A 24,615-nucleotide genomic window follows, 5' to 3' on the forward strand; every position below is an offset into this window, starting at 1 on the left:
ATTTACATCCTGTGTGTATTTAGGAAGTGCCCATTTATTTTGACAAATCGAGGTTGTTGGGTTTTTTTAATGTTTTGTTTTATTTTTGAGAGAGAGACAGAGACAGAGACAGAGACAGAGCATGAGCTGAGAAGGGGCAGAGAGAGAGGGAGACACAGAATCCCAAGCAGGCTCCAGGCTCTGAGCTGCCAGCAAAGAGCTCAAACTCATGACCTGAGCCACAGTCGGACTCTTCAACCAACTGAGCCATGCTGGTGCTCTGACAGATCAAGTTTTAATTTGAAAACAATTGTTTGAGGTCTAGCTGAAAGCATTTGGTCCTGCAAGGGTTACCATTCAGTTGCTTAGGTTCCACAGGATTAGAAAGCCTCTAATTTTTTTTTTCCAGGTTAAGAAATCAAGCTGTATTTAAGTCAAGAGAACTCGTTGCTGCTAAAGAGTTTACTAAACCCCGAGAACTCAATCTGGATATGAATGGGGATGACTCTGGACCAAGGTAAACCTGAGTTATGGGTGGGTGAAAGCAAGAACATGTAGGATACAGATATTAAGGCAAAGATATTAAGGATATGTTTGGTATGTTTTTACAGCTTTATATAGGTCCAGTTTTCTGATAATATAAATAAATACATTCTCACTATAAAATTTTTAACAATACAGAAATGTGTAAAAAATAAAAATCATTCATGATCCTACCATTCAGAGATGATCCTTTGAGCCCTCTCCCTCTATCTTTCTTTTATAATAATATATTCTATTTTGAGTAATAGAGATTATACTTATGCTGAGTTTTAATTTTTGCTTTTTCACTGTAACATATTTTCTGATGTCATAATTTATTTTATGAAAACTTGATATTAATTCATTCAACAAATATCTATTATTGTATGACAAGTATTGCTCAATATTTATCTATTAGCCTATTATTGGATAATACAACGTTTTGCTATTATAAATTATGCCTTGAAGAGCATTGCTAGAATAAATTTTTTACTTTATCTCTACCCATGTCTTTGGTATGGATTCCTATAAACAGAACTACAAACTCAAAGTGCATATCAATACTTTTAAGATTCTTGATTCACATGGCCCAGTTGCTTTCCATAAAAGTTAAATCAGTTTTCACCATCAAAGCTATGTTTGAGAATTCTCTTTTCATGAAATTTGAAGAATTTTTGGCCATTATTTGTTCAAAAAAAATTTTTTTTACCTTTTCTCTTTCTTCTTTCCTTCTGGATTTCATTTACAAGTATATTAGATCTTTACTGAAGTCCCTAATTTTTTAGAATCTTTTTTTTCCTTTTTCTTCATTGTGGATAATTTCTATTGATCTGTTCTCAAGTTCATCAACTCTTCTGTTATTTCCAATCTGCTGTTAAGAATAGAATGTCATAGAATGATTTTTTTAAATTAGATATTGGATTTTTCAGTTTTAGAATTTCTATTTGTATTTTTGTTAAAATTTCTATTTCTCTACTGAAATTTCCTATTTTATTCATTACAATTCCTTTATTCATTATTTTCCTTTAAAATGCTTTTCTCTAACACCTGGTTTATCTTGGGGCTTCTCTCCATTGGTCAGCTTTAATCTTGAGTATTGGTCATGGTTTCCTTTGTACATTTAGCAGTTTTTTATTGTTTCCTGGTACTGGGAATGACTCTAGAATTCACTTTTAGTCCTCTAAACAATGTTAATTTTTTGTGTGTGTTAGCAAGCATTTAACTTGACTGAATTCACATTCCAAGCCCTGTCTCCCACGCGTAACAGTGAAAATCACTGCCGAGCCCTTTGAACTTTAACTTGGATGGATGCTTGAGTCGGCCTCATTCATGTGTAGTTCAGCGGTCAGCCCAAACTGGCAGGGTTGTTACACAGAATTTGAGGCTTCTCTCTCTCTCTCTCTCTCTCTCTCTCTCTCTCTCTCTCTCTCTCTCTCTGCCCTCTCCAGGGTTTTTTCCCTTTTCAAGTGCTTTGGTCAGCTCAGATTCTATTCTCTGGGTCTTTAAGACTGGCCTTCAGCTGAAAGCCATTAAAAAAGAAATTGAGAACCCTCCCAGTGCCACTGCATTCTTCAGGTGCTGATCTTCTTCCAGTTTCTGCTTGTTTTCCGTGACTCTTCAGTGCTTCAGTTCTGTTTGTTTGTTTTCTCCCCAAGTTTGTATTGGGGAGAAATATGTAACTATGGGAGTAACTATGGGAGTTTGGGACCTATAGAACTCTTCAGCTGTTATTAGAAGCAGAACCAAAGAATTCTCATTTCAGACAATTTTGCCATCTTTTAATTGTGATAAAATACACATAATATAAAATTTACCATATAAACCATTTTTAAGTATATTTACATTGTTATGTAACCAGTTTCCAGAACTTTTTTATCTTGCAAAACTGAAACTCTATACCCATCAAACTACTGCACGTTTCCTCTCCCTGCCAGCACCTGGCAACCACCTTTCTGCTGTTTCTGTAAGTTTGATTACTCTAGTTACCTCACGTACGTGGAATCACATAATATTGGCCTCTTTTTGACGTGCCATAATCTATTTTTTATTTAATTTTTATTGTTTTTGATAGCAAGCATACACATACTTTAAAAAGTCAACCAGTAGGGGGCGCCTGGGTGGCTCAGTCGGTTGGGTGTCCCACTTCTGCTTAGGTCATGATCTCACAGTCTTTGAGTTCGAGCCCCGTGTCGGGCTCTGTGCAGACAGCTCAGAGCCTGGAGCCTGCTTCGGATTCTGTGTCTCCCTCCCTCTCTGCCCCTCCCCTGCTCATGCTCTGTCTCTGTCTCAAAAATAAATAAAAACATTAAAAAAATTTTTTAAAAAGTCAACCAGTTCAACAAGACTTCTGCAAAATAGCAACTGCCTGTACATTGGAGCAGCGGTACTCCCAACTTTCACTCCTTAGAGAGAAGAAGTTTTGACTGTTTTAGATGTTTCTTCTTATAACTGTTTCTTCTAGCATTATATCCTTATTTCTGAATAACAGACTTATGTGGGCCTTGGTTATTGACTGTCTGCTATGAAAGATGATGATTTAGCTCTCATAGTTAACCATCTATTTTGCTGTCTCTCTCTTTTTTCACCATTCCCTCCATTTCTTCCTTCTCTCCACTCTTCTCCCTTTTCCCCTTCTGCCTCTAATGTGCACACCCACACATATGCTTTTTCCTTCTGTCCTCTCAGTGTAGCTATTATATTTACAATCAGACTGTATATATTTTATACACAGCAGGGTCATGTACTATATGATTACAATATTTAATTTTTATATAATTGTTTTCTCTAAAGCTTAGAAATGCCTTATTTAATTTTCTTTGTAATAATTCATTTGTTAGTTCACTCAAATATTTATAGTTTCCCATCAGGTGTTAGATACATCCTAAACTTTGGGGGATACAGCAGTGCACAAAACACAAAAATTTCTGACCTTGTTAACTTAGATTCTCATGTCTTGTCATTCCCAAACCTAACCAGAAACTTTAATTCTCTGAATATGTTTAGACACATTAATTATTCTGTCATATTTTCATTGCATTCTTTTGTTGCTATATTCCCTTCTTTCTGCTTTCTTCCTTTCTTCCTTTTTTTTTTTTTTTTTTTTTTACGATATCCCTCCTGGGGTCCTCTGTAATCCTGCTTATATATTTACTTCCTTGCTTATGGTAGAAGAAAATATATAAAATGCTGATAAGCCAAAAGAAGAAATTAACACATACCCATAATCTTATCATCTAAAGACAATCTTAGTATATAACTTCTGGATCTCATTTCTTTATGAGTGAGTAAGTGATGTGTTGATATTATACATTTTGTTTCATATTCTACTTTTTTTAAATTGAAGCATAAGTAATATACAGTATTATATTCATTTTAGGTGTACAATATAATGATTCAACAATTTCATACATCACTCAGGGCTCATCAAATCAGAATACTCTTAATCCCCTTTATTTCACCCATCCCCCACCCATCTCCCCTCTGGTAACCATTAATTTGTTCTGTATATTTAAGAGCCTGGTTTTTTGGTTTGTTTGTCTCTTTTTTCCTTTGTTCATTTGGTTTATTTCTTTTTTTTTAATGTTTATTTATTTTTGAGAGAGAGAGACAGAGCACAAGTGGGGGAGGGACAGAAAGAGACACAGAATCAGAAGCAGGCTCCAGGCTCTGAGCTGTTAGCACAGAGCCCGATGCGAGGCTCGAACCCACGGACTGCCAGATCATGACGTGAGCCAAAGTTGGACGCTTAACCGACTGAGCCACCCAGGTGCCCCCCCACCCCCGATTTGGTTTATTTCTTAAATTTCACGTGTGAGTGAAATTATGTGGTATTTGTCTAGGTCCATTTGTGTTGTTGCAAATGGCAAGATCTCATTCTTATTCGTGGCTGAGTAATATTCCATTGTGTATATATACTACATTATATATATATATATACATATATATATATGTATATGCACACACACACACATACATACATACATACATACTACATCTTTTTAAAAATTTTAATTCCTATATAGTTAACATGCAGTGTTATATTAGTTTCAGGTATACAATACAGTGATTCAACAATCCTCTACAATATTCAGTGCTTGTCAAGATAAGTGTACTCTTAATCCTTTTCACCTATTTTACCCATCCTCCCACCCACTTCCCTTCTGGTAACCCTCTGTTTCTTCTCTATACTTAAGGGTCTCTTTGGGGGTTTCTTTCTTTATTTTTCCTTTTCATTTGTTTTGTTTCTTAAATTCCACATATTAAGGAAATCATAAGGTATTTCTCTTTCTCTGCCTGACTTATTTCACTTAGCATGATACTCTCCAGATCCATCCATGTTGCTGCAGATGTCAAGATTTCATTCTTTTCTATGGCTGAGTAATATTCCACTGTATATGTATGTACCAAATCTTCTTTTCTATTCATCTATAGATGGACATTTGGGTTGCTTCTGTATCTTGGCTATTGTAAAAAATGCTGCAGTAAATAATGCTGTCTTTTTGAGCAGGTGTTTTTGTTTTCTTTGGGTAAATGCCCAGTAGTGGAATTACTAGGTCATATGGTAATTCTATTTTTAATATCTTGAAATATTAAATACTATTTTCTACAGTGGCTGCACCAATTTGCATTCCCACCAATGGTGCATGAGGGTTCCTTTTTCTCCATTTAGCCAATACTTGTTATTTCTTGTGTTTTTGATATTAGCCATTATGATAGGTGTAAGGTGATATCTCCTTGTGGTTTTGATTTCCATTTCACTGATGGTTAGTGTTGTTGAACATCGTTTATGTGTCTGTTGGCCATCTGTATGTCTTCTTTGGAAAAATGTGTATTCAGGTTCTCTAGTCCAAATTTTAATCAGATTATCTGGTTTTTTGGTGTTGAGTTCTGTAAGTTCTTTATATATTTTAGGTAGTGATCCTTTTAATAAAATGATTATATAGTTTTTATTCTCTCTCTTATTAATGTGATGTGTCATATTGATTGATTTGTGAATATTGAACCACGCTTGCATCTCTGGAATAAATCATACTTGATAGTGGTGAATGATTTTTTTTAATGTAGTGTTGTATTCAGTTTGCTAATATTTTGTTGAGGATTTTTGCATCTAAGTTTATCAGAGATATTGGCCTGTATTTTTTTGGTTTTGGTTTTGGTTTTTGGTTTTCAGGGGTCAATGGGTTGGTTTCTTGTAGTATCTTTATCTGGTTTTGGTATCGGGATAATGTTGGCCTCGTAGAATGAATTTGGAAGTTTTCCTTCCTCTTCTGTTGTTTGGAATAGTTCGAGAAGAATAGGTGTTAACTCTTTAAATGTTTGGTAGAATTCACCTGTGAAGCCATCTGGTCCTGGAGTTTGTTTTTTGGAAGTTTTTTGTTTACTGATTCAATTTCGTTGCTAGTAATCAGTCTCTTCAATTTTTCTGTTTCTTTCTGATTCAGTTTTGAAAGGTTATATGTTTCTAGGAATTTATCTATTTATTTTAAATTGTCCAACTTGTTGGCATATAATTTTTCATAATATTCTCTTATAATCCTTTGTATTTTTTGTGGTGTTGGTTGTTACTTCTCTTTCATTTTTGATTTTATTTATTTGAGTCTTCCTTCTTTTTCTTGATGATTCTGACTAAAGGTTTATCAATTTTGTTTAACTTTTCAAAGAACCAGTTCCTGGTTTCACTCATCTGTTCTATTGTTTCTTTAGCCTCTATTTCAATTATTTATGTTCTAGCTTTATAGTTTCCTTCCTCCTACTGGCTTTGTGTTTTGTTTGTTCTTATTTTTCTAGCTCCAAAGGTGTAAGATTAGGTTGTTTATGTGAGATTTTTCTTGTTTTTTCAGGTTGGCCATAATTGCTACAAAATTCCCTCTTAGAACAGCTTTAGCTACATCCCAAAGCTTTTGGACTATTGTGGTTTCATTTTCGTTTGTCTCCATGTATTTTTTGATTTCCTATTTGATTTCCTGGTTGACCCATTCATTGTTTAGTAGCCTGTTATTTTTCCTCCATGTGTTTGTTTTGTGTTCTTTCCCAGTTTTTTCTTGTGACTGATTTTTAACTTCATACTGTTATGGTCAGAAAAGATGCAAGATATGATTTCAATTTTTTTAATTTATTGAGACTTGTTTTTTGGTGTAACATTATCTATTCTGGAAAATGTTCCATGTGCACTTGAAAAGAATGTGAATTCTGCTGTTTTGGGATGGAATGTTCTGAATACATCTGTTATGTCCATCTGGTCCAATGTGTCATATTCCAGTTTATTTTTAGTTATCCTTTGCTAAATTTCAAAAGAAAAACATCTTTTCTCATAAAAAGTAAAACATCCAAAGAAACATCAGAAAAAATTAGTCATCTTTTATTCCTTATTCTGTTCCCTATCCTATCCTGGTTGAATTAGTGCTAGCACACTGATGTGTATCCTTCTATATCTTTCTTTATGCCTATCTGTATCTATATCATATATATATAACATCAATAAACATTTGAGATAAAACTGAACACATTGCTTGTTAATTACCCCCCAAACACACTTAACAGTACTTAATGGTTATCTATCAGATTTTTAGATATAGAACTGTAGAAAGCAGAATAATTGCTCTCCAAAGATGTCTGTGTTCTAATCCCTGGAAACTCTCAGTATGGTACCTTACATGGCAAAAGGACTTTGCAGATATGCTCAAGGGAACAGACTTTGAGATGGGGGGATTATCCTGGATTATGTGGTTGGGCCTAGTCTAATCACAAATCCTAAAAAGTGGAGAATATTTTCTTTCTGGGTCAGAGAGATGGGATGGAAGGAGAAGAGATTCCAAGCATAAGAGTAACTTAACTTGTCATTGCTAGCTTTGAAGATGGAGGAAGGAGGTCACAAGCCAAGAAATGTAAGTAGCTTCTAGAAACTTAGGACAGTCCTCAGCTGACAGCCAGCAAAGTAATGGGGGCCTCCAATTGCCAGGAAACTAATTCTGCCAACAACACAAATGAGCAACGTAACATTCTCCCCTAGAGCCTCCAAAAAGGAACATAGCCCGGCCTCTACCTCAGTGTTCGCCCAGTGAGACCTGTGTCAGACTCCTGACCTACAGAACTACAGAGTAACACATCTATGTTGTTGAAGCCACTAAATTTGTTAATTCATTATAGCAGCAATAGAAAACTAATACAAACTTGTTTTTTATAAAGGCATAATAGTCTGTGGTTTCTGTATGTACTATAACTTATCTAGCACTTTTATTGTTGGACATTCAAGTTGTTTCAAGTTCTTTACTACTATGCATAAGGTTACAGCAGGCATGACTGTACTTATATTCTTCTGTTTTAGTACTTGTATATTTTAAGAATAAATTCCCCAAAATAAATAAGTCAAAGGCTATTTTTACATAAAGATATTTTGGTATAATTTATAGTTACAAATTATAATAGTCCCTGCCAATTTTATTTTCTAAAAGATTGTAGCAATTCATACTCCTGCTTGTAATTTATGAAAGTTTTCATCGCTGCTGTTCAGGTAAGGGTAGTGAATGCTTTACAAACTAGTGCTGCAGTCTAAGAGATGGATGTACTTTTAAAGTTTAGGTGCACTGGGCATGCATGTCCCACATTCCAATGATGACAAAAATAAGGTAAGACGATACACTACTTCCAAAAAATATTTCCTAATATGTGTTTTATAATACCATAGACCTTTTAAAATGTTAATCTACATTGTAAGAGTTTGAATAAACTCTGACACTGCCTGCAAAGTCTGACTGTCTTTGGAAAGCCAAGAATTCTTACTCAACAGTGTTTAAATTATTTAATCTAATGTGAGATTCAAGGAAGTAAAGGTGATGAGTTCATCTGTCTCCTTGATCAGTTGACTATGAAAATGATATTATCTCCACTAACCCCAGAAGGAGGTAGAGATGGGGCGAGGGAAAATACATACAGCTTGAGCAGCCTTTGAAGAATTGTTTAAACAAAAATGTCTGTTGATTTCACAAAATATAATCAAGAATTGTTGTGGGAAATGACCTTCTTTCTACCTTGCAGGCTCTTTGATTTTTGCTGGTAGAACTCCCTAGGTAAAATTTAATTTTAAGCTAAATTTTGTTTATTTGGAAATTTAGATTATCTTAGTATTAAAAATGTGCATTTAAAATATTAAACTTACTCAAGTGAGGCATTAAGAATTTGAAACTAAAATAAATGAGATAATGAGGAAGTGAAAAACATCTTTTTTATAATTAACAACTCATTTTGAGTTAATTATATACAATTACCAAAATCTAATTGCAATTTATTTTCTATTATCTGTGGGAAGAATCACAGGCAAGGGAGCTTACATTGCTGCCTCCTGCATAAATGCTATAGAATGAAAATAAATAATACGTGAAACCTTAATGACAAATAAGAGCAAATAGTAGGGCACAAGCTGAGCCAAACCATTGGAAGATAATTATCACATGAAAGATGATAACGACTTAAAAAGTCACAAGAACTCTGATTGCTTATATGTTCTCTGGTCTGTTTTTTAGTTAATTTGATGTCTGTTGGCTATGCAAAGATGACCCTTTTGAAGTAACATTAGTTCTGTAATTATGCAGATTTCTAAAAATCTGACCATTTTTGTATTTTTACATAATACTGAGCAATAATTTTTTATTGAACATCTATTATTATTTAAAAAAAACTGGCTTGCAAAGTACTACAGGAAATATACAGAATCCCCTACCAGCGGGTACTTTAATAGTAGAGTAAGGCAAATATACCAATATTTATCATCTATTAGATAATATAAGGGCTACACAAGAAATAGAAAGAAATTAAGAAGAGGTTTTTGGAAGTGGTAATATTTGAAATAAGTTATAAAACATAAGGTAGAATTTTAATTGGTTAGGGGTATCTATGGATGTGTGTGTGTGTCTCAGGTGGGTGAAGACTTGGAGAGAGTCTGAGTGAAGGAAGAAAAGCACACAGTATGTGAGGGCACCGTAGCAAGTATGCTTTAGTTTTACCAGAAGAGTAAGGGAAAGTGAAACTAAAGATTAAATTTGTAAGTTAGGTTAGATTATGAAAAGGTTTAAATATCAAGCCAAAGGTTTTGGACCTGTGTGATTCGAACAATAAACAAGTCAGGAAAAAGAACTGAGTTGTGATAAAGATGATTAATTTGCTTTTAAAGACCATCAGAGTGAGGGTCCAGAATACCAGGTTTTAGTCTTTCTAGTAATTAACCATGTGACTTTACAGATAATGCTGTGCTCCTCCGTCTCCTTGCCTATGAATGGGAGAGTTCAACTGGATTTTTACTGGGTTTCTTCCATCTCTAACATTCTTTTCTCTAATTATTAAACAGGTTGGATTTCTAGGCCAAGCCTACCTAGTGTATAAGTAGAAATTTGAATCTAATCCTCCTAAGAGAAATTGAAGTTAGAGGTTTAGACTTAGGAGTCATCTAGATTGGTGTTGGCCCTATAGGAATGGGTATTAATTTCTGAGAAAAAGTTCAAAGAAATGTAAACAGAACCTTAGAAAATGTGTAGATGGGAACCTGAGAAAAACCAAGAGTGGCAATGTGAAAAGTTTTCAAAAAACGGGCTGGTGCTGTTCATGGAAATAAAAGAGGAAAAGCAGAAATGTTACCTTGGAAAGAAATTTGGTTGAGAGAGTATAATTTTGAGGAGAGGAATGACCTAAAATTTTTATAATCCTGGGAAGTGGCTAGTGAAAGAAAAGATTGCAGGAAATGGATAATTGATGGAGCACAGTCCTGAATAAGATAGGGAGATCAATTTCTATCGCTGGCCAACTTCTCCCTTATTTGTTACAGACTTCTCTTTCTCTGCTTGTACCTGCACCCACCCCTTGTTTCTTTTTTCTACACATTCTTTCTATGTGACCTTATCTAAGCTCTTGGCTTTAAATATCCTCTGTATGCTGCTGACTCCCAAATGTTTCTACAGGCCTGACCTTCCCCCCCAACACCCAACCGTTAAACCCTGTCCACTAAACTGTCTGATAGACATCTCCCAGATAACAAAGCTAAAACAGAAATCTTATTTCCCTTTTCCAATCCCCCCAGTCCACATTCACCCTATCCTAGACTCTATTTCAGTAAATGCTAGCTACTCAAGTCAAAAAGTGTCTTCACTTCTCTCCTTCCTTCTTTCTCCCCTCCCAAGCAATCTGTAAGCATATTCTTTTATTTCTATTCTACCTCCAAAATGTATGTACTCCTCCCACCATAGTACAAACCTTGGCTTCTGTAGAGAGTTCTGTTCTTACCCTCATACAATTTATTTTCCATAGCAGATGGAAAGATCATTCAAAAATAGCAGTCTACTGCTCCCTGGCCTAAAATTCTTCAAAGACTCCTTGATGCATATAGAATAAAATCTCAACTCCTTGGCTATCTTAGAATGTTCTACATGATCTGGCTTCTGCTTAGCTCATTTCATACCACTCTCCTTCTTAAACATTTAGTGACCCTTACTTAAAATTTAAACTTCTTACCATGGCCTTTATGCTTTTCTATCTTGACTTTGCACTTTCTTCCTTAAATCCTATGTTCCAACTGCATTGGTTTGGTCTTCTTTCAGTTTCTAGTACATGCTGCATCATACCTATAGCTGTTTTTAGCACTCTTAATTCTGTTCTTCCTTGTGTTAACTTTTTTAGATGAGAGCTTAAATTTTGTCTCCTGAGAGGGTACTTCCCTGGTCACCTTATGTGAAGCATGTGTCTGTCATTGTTCCCTATTCCAGAATTCCAAAGTCTCATTTACCACCACCCAACTTTAAGCTTCACGAGGGCAAGGATCACAACTGTCTTGTTATATATGATATATTATAACACATCTTCTGTATGTTATGAATATTGTATATTCAGCCTATAGTATGTGGTCATAAAATATTGGTGCAATGAATTTTTTAAAATCTCAGTCTTCTCAGTAAAGTATGAAGTGAGTTCATCTACTACAAAAGGTGGCAGTAAAGACAGTGTCTGGGAAGAGGAAAGAGATTCTTGGAATAATCTCAGGGGAAGGTTAATAAGAAGTCATCACAAGGTGATGAATGAGAAGTATTGTATCCATAATAGAAAAAAATAACTCAACATGATCAGGTAAACTACCCTAAGATGCAACTCTCAGAAGAGTAAACACAGGCAGCCAATACATGTATCAAACCTTCTCACAACTAATCTTGGGAAAGTAAAAATTAAAAGCAACAAAAAGGTACCACTTTTTAAATTAATAAACAGGCAGAATTCAAAGACTTAATAATATCAAGAGTTAACAAGAGTGCAGAAACAGATATTTTAATGCACTCCTGTTAGGGATGCGGATTGCTAGAACCATGTTGGTGGTCAATTTGGTGATATCATTTTACAATCATTTTTAATTATCGATGATAATTGACACAGCAACTCCCCTTCTAATTACCTACCCCTACCTTCTAATTTCATTTCTTTCCTCTTTTAAACTCACAACCTTTTGGCCTAAAGAATTGTTCATGTAAAAAGAGAACATTTCTCCAGTGTCTAGGTCAAAATTCTTTAACAACCTGACTGATGCACATGGGTGGGGATCTCTGCTGTCTATCATAGATACCCTAGAAGTCATCAGTAAAATTGTAAAATTGGGCTCAGAGACATCCCATTATAAAGCATAACTAAAGTAAAATGAAAAAAAAATGTTTGCTATTAATTGAATGTCACACAGCTTCAATAATAGAGGAAATTTCAGGGATTGGACAGTGATCTTCCTATCATCTCTCAAATCCTTTTGAGCCATAACTAAAAAAACAAAACAAAACAAAACACAAAAACAACTGTTTCCTTTTAGTACTTTCTTCTAGATCCACATTTCAGTCTTTTAATCATTTACCTTTTTGAAAAATAGGAAAATCATCACTTAAACATAGAATTACCATATGACCCAGCAATTCTACTCCTAGGCAACCTTCATCTACCGCAAGACTTCTGCGTGAAAATTCAGAGCAATATTATTCATACCAGCCAAAAAGTAGAAACAACCCAAATGTCTGGCAACTGATGAATGGATAAGCAAAACACCATATATCCATACAATGGGATATTTGGCAATAAGAAGTACTAACACATGCTATAATATGGATGAACCTTAAAAAAAAAAGCTAACTGAAAGAAGGTCTCACGGAAGACCATGAATTATATCCTCCATTTGTATGACATGCTCAGAAATGGCAAATCTATAGATACAAGCTGTGAATGAGTCATAGTCTAGTGCAGGGAGAGGGGAATGAGGGGCCACTGCAAATGAGCATGAGGTTCCTTTCGGGGGTGTTAGAATTATTCTAAAATTAGATTGTGGCGATGGTTGCACAAGTCTCAACTCACTAAGAATTACCATAAACGGGTGAATTCGTGGTATATAAATTTATCTCACTATAATTTTTAATTTTTCCCTCTATTTTTGGTACTGTTCAGTATTCAAAATAAATTAAATACAGCTAAGAACAAAAGAAATGTTACAAAGTATCACATGCTCTTAGACCATATCAGCCTTCTTCTCTTCCTCCTCAAGGTTTTTTTGCCTACATACACCTTCCTCTAGTTGCTAATTGCTTTTTTAAACTTAATTCTCCAACTTAACATCCTATTATGTCTTCATAACAGATGCAATACTGAGACGAGTAATAGTAAATATTCAGATCCTTTTTATGAGAACTGTGTCCTGGTGAATGATAATTTGATTTTTTTTAATGTTTTTATTTATTTCTGAGACAGAGAGAGACAAAGCATGAGCAGGGGAGGGGCAGGGAGAGAGGGAAATACAGAATCCAAAGTAGGCTCTAGGCTCTGAGCTGTCAGCACAGAGCCTGATGCAGGACTCGAACTCACAGACCATGAGATCATGACCTGAGCTGAAGTCTGACGCTTAATCGACTGAGCCACCCAGGCGCCCTGATAATTTGATTTTTAAAAGTCATATATAACCAACAATTTTGAAAAGATAAATTGGTGATAAATATAATTTATGGAATCAAGTTTTCTTCATTTTAAGCAATAAAGAAGGGAGCATTTCACTAGTCTGGTGCCTAGTCTGTCCATGCCTGAACTTGACCTTGTTTAGTCTTTAAGAGCAAAGCTTCATTCTTACATTCCATAGTAGGGTACATCCTTTCTCTACCCTTGCTACAAACACTGGTTTTTAAATAACTAATAAACTGAAACATAAGGCTACTTAAGGTTCTCCCAAGCTATTGTCTATGCATGCTTTGTTACTTTGCATATTGATGGCATTCAAATAGGAAAAGACAAACCTACTGTCCCCTTGTATGTGATGTAGCATGTCCTTCGAATTAGCTTCTTTGTGGGTAATATCTACATGTTCTTGACTCTAAATAATTTTTTAATTATATTTGTCATCTTAATATGTAGTGAGTTTGTGGGATAAATATTTTCTAAAATGGTATTTCATAGATTCTCAGGATGTTAAATTAGTTGGCTGCATATCATTTTCCTAGGGTCTGATTTATAGGCATATGGGGTAGGGGGTAGCGAGAATCATCTACAGAAATTAGAGTAATTTCCTGAAGAATATTGCTGCTACCACTGGTTAAATACAAGGAGCTGGATAATAAATTGTATAATCATTTACATTTTATATGCTGCACACAAATGGATAAAGTTGTGGTGGTTTTTACCCTTCACTTTAACAAATGTACACAAATCTTTGTAAAAGTAATTTTCTACCCAGACAACATTAGTAGGATTGGGGAATTGGAAGTTTCATTGCTACTTGAGTCAGCTTGCTTTGATAACCTCATTCCAAGATTTATTTGTAATAAGAGCAGTTTGATTTCTATTAATACAGTGACTGCCTATCCTTTTCCAATCTGATATATATGGGTTCTTGTCACAACATGGAACAAGGGTGACATCTTGCATATTGAACATCTTGCATTGTTTCCTGGAAGATAGAGAAAAACAATAGTCTTGGAAGTTTAGCTGGTTAAAAAGTATCAGGGATGCCTAGGTGGCTCAGTTAGTGAAGTGTCCAACTCTTGGTTTCAGCTCAGGTCATGATCTCACAAACTGTGAGTTCCATATCAGGCTCTGTGCTGACAGCATGGAACCTGCTTGGGATTCCGTCTCTCTGCTCCTCCTTCTCTGCCTCTAAATAAATAAATAAATAAATAAACTTTTAAAAAGTATAATTTATTTGTTAGCATCATTTTCACAAGCCCCAATAAATACAGATTAGTCTGAAGCCTAAAACTGCAATTTTAGTTGTCCTATCAAATCTTTGGTAGTATCCAAAGGACTGTTTCTGGACCTAATTGATAAGTCTAAGTCTTGATTCTTTTTTTCTTTCTACAAGTATGTAAGATTTTTCTTTGGAAGGAATCTGCAAACATTGCTGTGTTTCATTTATACAACTGAAGTAGTTGCACATAAGATATTTTGTAGTGGCAAGAGGGAGTAAGAACTAAGACAAAATGGATGGAAGCCAGAAACATTTACCAAAAATATCACATCGGCATATAAGACTTTTATATAACTGTAAAAGGGTAGAGGCAGCAAGGTTATGATTAGTAATTATTAAGTCAATTTTTTTAATTCTTGTATTCAGAAGCCCTAAGAGTTCTCTCTAAAAGGATATACAGTTTTTCATTGCCTTGCCGTAAACGGTTTTTATTTTTAATTAGCAATAGCTTCGTCTGGCTTTTCTAACTGCCTGGATATAGTTAAAAAATTGATTTTTGGATTCAAGACAATTGAATACACAAAGGATGATCCCATACAAACACAAAGGTTTAAAAACAAGTGCATTCTTTTATTTGTAGAAGTATGTATGCAGGGACTTCCTGGGTAGATGGAGTAACTGGAGGTTTGTTTGAAGATCAGATGAAAAGAAACAATGACTGTGTTTCTGAGCATACATTTTGATCATAAAGTGAGGATATGGTTGTGATCTTGATTACCCCATGGTTTGCTGTGGGTGGACGCCTGTCTCAGAAGGACTGGCTATTACATATGAAATAGTTCTAATTTTTGATAATCCTACAGAGAAAATTTCATATTGAACTCAACTCATTTGTTTTTCACATTGCTCCTGTGGTGAAGAGGGTTGATTTCTGTGTTGCTTTTGCTATTTGGCATTTTCTCCTTTGGTAAACAGTGTGTGCAGGCTTTAATCCTTTAACCTTGAATCTGAGCCCTGAGCTATTTGATGGAAAGAGAATCTTTCTTTGTTATATCATGTGACATGGTGAAGGACTTTATTAGTCAGGGTCAGCCAGAGAACAGAACCAGTAGGAGATATATTGGAGATATATATTACGAGATATATTGGAAGGAATTAGCTTAAAACTAAGCAAGTCTGAAGTCCATAAGGCAGGCCGTCAGGAAGATCAGGCTAGAACTCTCAGGTACAGGCCGAAGCTGCTGTCCACAGGAGGGATTTCTTCTTTTCAGGAAAGCCTCAGCTCTGCCTTTATGACTTTTAAAAACATTGAATCAGGCCCACCCAAATTCTCCAAGATATTATGGATTTTAATCACATCTGCAAAATACCTTCATAGCAATCCCTACATTAGCGTTTGACTAGTTTTCTGGGTAACGTAGCCTAGCCAAGTTGACACATCAAAAGGACCACCACCACAACCCACCTAGTGTCCACTTAGTACCCATACACATCTCCGTCAACTATACTTAATATCCAAATAAAGATAATTAGAAAGGCATACTTCTACCTAACTTCTACCTACAATTATCACACATACAGCTTGAAAACATGCTAACCCCTCCCCTAGAGGAGGATGTGAAGTCTTTGGGTAATGGTCATTGTTCTTGATATCCTGTAATTTTAGTGCTGTGATGTAAAGTTAATTCTTATTTTTTCAATATTTTTTAAAAGTCTATTTAGCGAGAGAGTGTGTGCATGCATGAGCAGGGCGAGGGGCAGAGAGAGAGGAGAGAGAGAATCCCAAGTAGGAATTCTCACAGGGGGCTCAATGTGGGGCTCAATCTCGTGAACCGTGACATCATGACCTGAGCCAAATCAGGAATGGGATGCTTACCCAACTAAGCCACCCAGGTACCCCAAAGGTAGATATTATTAATGCATCTTATGTTAGATGATAAAGGGATTAGAGGAAAGAAAAAAAATTTAATATACGTATACAAACATAACAAAGTAAGGGAGAAATACTCATAAATATTAGTCTTCATCTCTGCAACTGGCCACATGGCTGTAGCTGGTATTTATAACTATTTTTTTCTGTTACCCATTCCGTATTCCCTTTGCTATCAGGAAACACTTAAGCAGGTCATGGTTCTTTGTCCAGTAAGATGACCCATGCCTTCATTCCCGAGGGGGCAGGGCCATTACCATCATGCCTGAATTGGATTGTTGTAGCTTCCCATTGACTTTAATTATAGGACATAGTAACTAAGAGACACCTTAAGGGATTTCTTATATTGCTGACATACTCTTCCTTATCTCCATATGTAGTAGCAACCAACTTTCCTCTCAGATGGATCACCCCACCCTGTATAGTAACCCTCTTCTTTGGTTGTTAATTTAGAACCACGAAGAGCCCAAAGTGGCCACATGGCATATCAACTTTCAGTTCAGTGGAATCCATGTTACATCTCCTCGTAGAAGTATTCCTCCTTTGGAACTAAGACCTCTAGAGCAAGAGATCCTAAGATCGTGGGAAACAGAAGCAAAAATTTTGCTAATAAATCACTCAGGGTAATATGAGTAGAGCCACTCCCATTTCCAACCTTTATTTTTTGGACTTAGGAATCCTAGCTATGGGAGAAATAGCACCACATATTGGGCACTGATTTAGAGCACCCTGGCAGACATTTCCCCAGCCCTGCAAGGTATTCCTTCCTAGCTGGCACTATTGCTGAGACTTTAGGCTATTTTGCTGTACTACCAAGATAGCTGCTTCAGGATGATTGGGGATATGGCAACACCAATGACTTCCATTAGCATGGGCCCATTGCCATATTTCATTTGCTATCAAGTAAGTTCCTTGATCAGAGGTGATGCTGTGTAAAATACCATCATGGGTTGGTAAGGCTTTTATAGGTCCATGGATAGTAATTTTGGTAGAAGCATTGTGTGCACATAAAGAAAACCCATATCCAGAGTAAATGTTCATTCTAGGACCATATATCTGCAGCTCCATGACAGCTACCAAAAGCAGATACCTATAGTCTGTCAAGTGAAAAAAAGAATATATGGCTAGAATGAATGGTGTGGCACTAGAATAACGTTGGAGACATTAGTATATATTCATTTACTTAATCCTCTCAGGCTGCCAAAACCAAATACCAAAGATCAGGTGGCTTAAACAACAGAAATTTGTTTTCTCACAGTTCTGAAGCCTGGAAATGTGAAATCAGAGTGCCAGAATGTTTGGGTTATGTTGAGAGCTCTCAGCTTGTAGATGGCCACCTTCTCCTGCATCCTTACATGGTGGAGACAGAGAACAAGCAAGCTCTCTGGTGTCTCTTCTCATAAGTACACTAATCCCATCATGATGGCCTCACTCTCATGACTCCTCAAAACCTAATTACCTCCCCCAAAGGCTCCATCTCCAAATACAAATACCATCACATTGGGAGTTAGGGCTTTAACATATGAATGGGGGGACATAATGCAGTCCATAGTATTTGTGTGTATGTATACACTTATGAATATATACAAAAATAAGTATAAATATAGGTTAGTACACATAACATGTATTCCCTACCTATGTCAGCCGAGAGGGCCTATGAACGGTGATCCCCAGTGGCAAAGCCCACTCAGTACCCAGATCTTAGTTTCTAAATACCATTCTCCAATAAAAGAAACTAGGACTTCTGACAGAAATGGCTAATTATTGGGATGGGGCTAAGAAAAAGAGAGATGAGCCTGGATGCCGAAAGGAAGAAGTGCTCAAAAATCAAAAGGATGAGGACATGTCAAAGGGGCAGAGAAGCCAACCTGAAAGAGCTTCCAATGGCCAAACCCACGACAATTTGAGCAACAAAATAATGGTGTGATCTGTTACAACCCAAAATATAAAATAAGTACAAATGAGTCCATATCAATATAAATAAATGATAGAATGAATAAACAAATAGAACAAAAGAGACAAATGTTCCTGCATAAGAATTCCAAGAAATACTTCTCCTTCTAGGAGGTAGAGCTTAGTACCCACTCCACTCGAGTGTGAGCTAGACTTAGTGGCTCAGACCCAAGGTATAGGATATGGAAAAGGAAAGTCACACTTTACAGTAGATAAATATGGTGAGCACTACCTTAATCACTGAGGTTAACATCACCAATGATTAGTCGTGTTGATATCATGTAACCCTGGATATAATGTGATAAGGAGGGAACTTCACCTCGGCAGTATTCTTCCCAAACACTTACGTTGTACTAATCATGGGGAGAACAACAGGCAAATCCAAATTGAGGAACATTGTACAAAATACCTAACCAGGCCTCAAAACTGGTCGGGTATAGTCATGAAAGACAAACACTGAGCAACGGTAGCACACATGAGGAAACATGGTAACTAAAGGCAGTGTGATACCCTGGAACAGATCCTGGAACAACAACAACTTAGGCATAAGTGTAAAAACAGATTAAACACTAATAGTCTAGAGTTTAATTAATAGTAATGTGTCCTCATGCACCCCCATGTTTCTAGCAGCACTGTCAACAATAGCCAAGGTATGGAAAGAGCCCAAATGTCCATCGATGGATGAATGGAGAAAGAATAGGTGGTGTATATATATGCAATGGAGTATTACTCAGCAATCAAAAAGAATGAAATCTTGACATTTGCAACTATGTGGATGGAACTGGAGGGTATTATGCTAAGTGAAATTAGTCAGAGAAAGACAAAAATCATATGACTTCACTCATATGAGGACTTTAAGAGACAGAACAGATGAACATAAGGGAAGGGAAACAAAAATAATATAAAAACAGGGAGGAGGACAAAACAGAAGAGACTCATAAACATGGAGAACAACCTGAGGGTTATTGGAGGGGTTGTGGGAGGGGGGATGGGCTAAATGGGTAAGGGGCATTAAGGAATTCTACTCCTGAAATCATTGTTGCACTATATGCTAACTAATTTGGATGTAAATTAAAAAAAAAATTAAAAGTAAAATTAAAAAAAAAATAGTAATGTGTCCCTGTCAGAATGGCTAACATTAACAACTCATGTTGGTGAGGATGTGGAGATAGAGGAACATATTTGATCTGCTGGTGGGAATGCAAACTGCTGCAGCCACTCTGGAAAACAGTATGGTGGTTCCTCAAAAAATTAACAATAGAACTACCCTACAACCCAGCAATTGCACCACTAGATATTTACCCAAAGGATACAAAAATGCTGATTCAAAGGAGGTACATCACCCCAATGTTTATAGCAGCACTATCGACAATATCCGAAGTACGGATCGAGCCCAAATGTCCATCGACTGAAGAATGATAAAGAAGATGTGGTATATGTGTGTGTGTGTGTGTGTGTGTGTGTGTGTGTGTGTGTGTATATAGTGGAATATTACTCAGCAATCAAAAAGAATGATGTCTTGCCATTTGCAACAACATAGATGGACCTTGAGTGTATTATGCTAGACAAAGTAAGTCAGTCAGAGAAAAATATCATATCATATGATTTCACTCATATGTAGAATTTAAGAAATAAAACAGATGAACATGGGGAAAGGGAAGCAAAAATAAGATAAAAACAGAGAAGGAGTCAAACCATGAGACTCTTTTTTTTTTTTAATGTTTATTTTTGAGAGACAGAAAGAGAGCATAAGTGGAGGAGGGGCAAAGAGAGAGAGGGAAACACAGAATGTGAAGCAGTCTCTAGTCTCCAAGCTGTCAGCACAGAGCCCGATGTGGGACTTGAGCTCACGAACCATGAGATCATGACCTGAGCTGAAGTCAGATGCTTAACCGACTGAACCACCCAGGTGCCCCAAGAGACTCTTAAATACAGAGAACAAACTGAGGGTTGCTGGCAGGCTGTTGGGTGGGAAGATGGGCTAAATGGGTGATGGGCATTAAGGAGGGCACTTGTTGGGATGAACACTGGGTGTTATATATAAGTGACGAATCACTTAATTCTATTCCTGAAATCATTATTACACTCTTTGTTAACTAACTTGGATTCAAATTTTAAAAAAAGAAAAGAAAAAAAAAAAGGGAGAGCGCCAAACCATAAGAGACTCTTAAAAACTGAGAACAAACTGAGGGCTGCTGGGGGGGTGGGAGGGAGGGGAGGGTGGGTGATGGGCATTGAGGAGGGCGCCTGTTGGGATGAGCACTGAGTGTTGTATGGAAACCAATTTGACAATAAATTTCATATTAAAGAAATAATAATAAATATAAAGAAAAAAAAATTGTGAAAAAAAGTAGTAATGTACCAATGTTGTTTTCTTACTTTTGACAAATGTATCATACTATTTATTATAAAATGTTAATTTTAGGGGAAGCTTGATGAAGAGTATGAGGAACGTCTCTGTAATATCTTTGCAACTTTCCTGGAAATCTAAAATTATTCCAAAATAGAAACTATATTTTCAAAAACAAGAAGGTATAGTGTATTATGCAAATGAATCAGAGAAATCATAGGTTTTTAAAAAATAAATCATGATTTTACAACATTAATTATTCAATATCTGTACAGTGTGATCTAAAGGGAGCTGTACTACTTTAGCAAAAAGATGGGATTTTAAGCAGAATTTAGTCGCACTGAATCCCACTGACACTTAAATGTCAGGTGTTTTGGTTTTTATTTCCTTATTTATTTCCTTATAAAATGATGCACGGGTTTGTTAGCAGGTAGTTGAAGGTGTCCCTATGTAGTATTCTCAATTTTCCATCTGAGGCAGGAAGTTAGATGATCTGCTTGAATGTGGTAGAAGCATGAGGAAGGTACAGGGCTGAGTGGCAGTGGGATGGAAGGTTTGAAGAGTAAAAGAGGCTTGAAATTGCTGCCACCAAGAGCTTAAAAGAGGGAAAGAAAGCTAACCAGGAAAACAAAAGATATCTGGGGGCCCTGCATGTTCAACTGACTTTAGAAATGTAAAATTCAACTTATGATTTTCTTTTTTATGGTGTGAAAGCCATATGAATTCAGTAGAAAATGTACTTTGAATTTTGAATTTGGATCTTTTCCCAGGCTACCGATACATCCTACGATCCTCTCTTGTGGTGCTGGACAAGGGCAGCAAGCCGCAGCCCCCAGTCCGCCATGCAGTCACAAGGGTAAACAACGGACACCCTCACAACCATTCTGTTTTTCACTTTCAGTACAGAAATCAATAAATTACATGAAATATTCATAACTTTATTATTTTAGTATTTGTTTTAGATAATTTGGCCCTACTGCAGGCTAATGGAAACATTCTGAGCTTGTTAAGGCAGGCTAGGCTAAGCTATGATGTTCAATAGGTAAGGTGTATTAAATGCTTTTTGACGTACTATATTTTCAACTTATGATGAGTTTATCAAAACATAACCCCATCATAAGTTGAGGAAGATCTGTACTGAATTTATACTGCCTTTGTGAAAAGTTAAGTCTCGGGGCACCTGGGTGGTTTCAGTTGGTTAAGTGTCCAACTTCAGCTCAGGTCATGATCTCATGGGTCATGAGTTGAATCCCTGGGTCAGGCTCTGTGCTAACTGCTCAGAGCCTGGAGCCTGCTTTCAATTCTGTGTCTCTGTCTCTCTCCACCCCTCCCCTGCTCGTGCTCTGTCTCTGTCTCTCTCTCAAAAATAAATAAACATTAAAAAAAGAAGTCTCTTAGAACATTGAAGGGGCGATATATGTAGGGAAAATATACAGAAGTGTGGAATTTCATAATTCTGGAAATGGATTACAAGGCAGTGTAGTACAATAATTTAATATCTCTAGCTCTGTAAAGAGACCTGAGATCACATCTCAGCTCTCCCACTTATGAGTTGTACGGACTTGGGTAATCATTTAACCTTGCTAAGCTTTGGTTTCCCCAGCCTTTCTTAAGAAAACATAAGGTGGTTGTCAGACTTAAGAGAGGAATCATTCTCACGTGTTACTGCTCTACTGGAGAGCATTTGTATAAAATCAAAGAGAAAGGGAAACTGGAAATCTTATTCCACTCTAAGAATTCTTGACTGCCTATTGTTAGCTTCATATCCTAAAAGGAGATGAAGGAAACCAGTAGAGTTGTCATGTTCAGCCTAGTTCATCACAAATGAAAATTGGTGGTAATCAGATGTGTGACCAAAACTTAAGAAAGGCAGAGGGGCACCTGGGTGTCTCATTAGATTGAGCGCCCAACTCTTCATTTTGACTTAAGTCATGATCCCAGGGTGGTGGGATCAAGCCTTGTGTTGGGCTTTGTGCTGAGTGTGGAGCCTGCTTGAGATTCTCTCTCTCTCTCTCTCTGTCTCTGTCTCTCTCTCTCTCTCTCACCCCTCCCCCTCCCCCTCCCTCTCTCCCTCCCTTCCTTCATAACCCCCTGCTGCTCTCCCCCTTACACTCTCTACATAAAATAAATAAATTAATAAGAAAGAAAGAAAGAAAGAAAGAAAGAAAGAAAGAAAGAAAGAAAGAAAAAGAAGCATAATTTTCTGATCTGAGACCCAAAAGGGTAAAAGTCCAAAGAGCTAGGAAACTTTCAAGAGTATAATTCTGAGCATGTAAACATAAATTAATTGAGGACTTAAGAAAGGATTTTGGGGGGGCACCTTGGTGGCTCAGTTGGTTAAGTATCCACGCAGGCATCCTTTGTTTGATTTTGTTTAAAGGATTAAGAGCAAACCAAGAGTAAGTTTATTATTTAGAAACTGTGATTTGTTAACACATGGCAAAGAGAATGAAACACTACCCAGTTATTTTTCCTCCCAACATGAATGACCTTTGGTCTAGAAAGAGTGGAACACCATTGGTATAAGAAAACTGAAGCAAAAGATAGGTGAGTTTATTTTTTTTTAATATACATACACACACATGTAGGGGTGCCTGGGAGTCTTGGTCAGTTAAGCATCCAACCTTTGATCTCAGCTTTGGTCTTAATCTTAGGGTCATGAGTTTAAGCCCCGCACTGGGCTCCGTGCTGAACATGAAGCCTACTTTAAAATACACACACAGGGGCACCTGGGTGGCGCAGTCGGTTAAGCGTCCGACTTCAGCTCAGGTCACGATCTCGCGGTCCGTGAGTTTGAGCCCCGCGTCGGGCTCTGGGCTGATGGCTCAGAGCCTGGAGCCTGTTTCCGATTCTGTGTCTCCCTCTCTCTCTGCCCCTCGCCCGTTCATGCTCTGTCTCTCTCTGTCTCAAAAATAAATAAAACGTTAAAAAAAAATTAAAAAAAAATACACACACACACATCTATGCACATGCAGATATACACATGTATATACATATATACATAGATATAGATATACAAATTCAGTTCTTACAGCTTACTTCATTTGTGTCTCAGGGAAGTCAGAGTTCCTATAGATAAGACTATTAAAATTTTATTGATAAAATTGAGGATTTGTGGGAAACTGTGGAGGTACTGGGGAGCTAAAGATGGATAAGTTGCATGTAAAATGTTTTAAAAAGGAGAGAGAGAGAGAGAGAGAGAGAGAGAGAGAGAGGAAATCTCAAGCAGGCTCCATGCCCTGAGTGGAGCCCAATGCAGGGTTTGATTTCATGACCGTGAGATCATGACCTGAGCCCAAATCAAGAGTTGGACGCTTAACCAACTGATCCACCCAGGCACCCCCAGGTGATTCATGTCAGAATCATGTTTAAAACCTCTGCACAAAACTCTCTAATGGCTTCTTGGAACACAAATCTAAACTCTACCCCAGTTTATAAGACCCTACATGATGTGGTCCATGCATACCTCTCTGACATCCTTGTGCAGTGCTGTCACTCTTTCTCAAGATATTTCAGCCACAATCGCCTTTTAATTTCTCAAATATGCTAAGCTTATTTCATCCCAGTCTCTGTACTTGTAGTTTCTTTTGCCTGGAATGGTCTATCCCTAGATTCTTACATGACTGACTTCTTATTCATTAAGGAAAAGCAATCAACTGTCACTTCTCATTCTTCATATTGGCAAGAGTTAAAGAGTGATAACACCAT

At 36.7% G+C, this 24,615-nt stretch overlaps 1 protein-coding gene across 10 annotated transcripts in view; it reads left to right on the forward strand.

The window, feature by feature from the left end:
• KIAA1328 (KIAA1328 ortholog) overlaps positions 1-24,615 on the forward strand; it is a 362,834-nt gene that overhangs the window by 228,453 nt on the left and 109,766 nt on the right. For 9 of the 10 annotated variants that reach the window (XM_047827396.1, XM_047827398.1, XM_047827400.1 and 6 more), the window contains one exon: positions 389-496. The exons of the other annotated variant lie outside the window; for it this stretch is intronic. In XM_047827396.1, coding sequence (XP_047683352.1) covers positions 389-496 — 108 coding nt within the window. The remainder of the gene's footprint in view (positions 1-388; positions 497-24,615) is intronic. 10 annotated transcript variants of the gene reach the window in all.

Source organism: Prionailurus viverrinus, chromosome D3, assembly GCF_022837055.1.
Source record: "Prionailurus viverrinus isolate Anna chromosome D3, UM_Priviv_1.0, whole genome shotgun sequence".
In the NCBI taxonomy this organism is placed as follows: domain Eukaryota; kingdom Metazoa; phylum Chordata; class Mammalia; order Carnivora; family Felidae; genus Prionailurus; species Prionailurus viverrinus.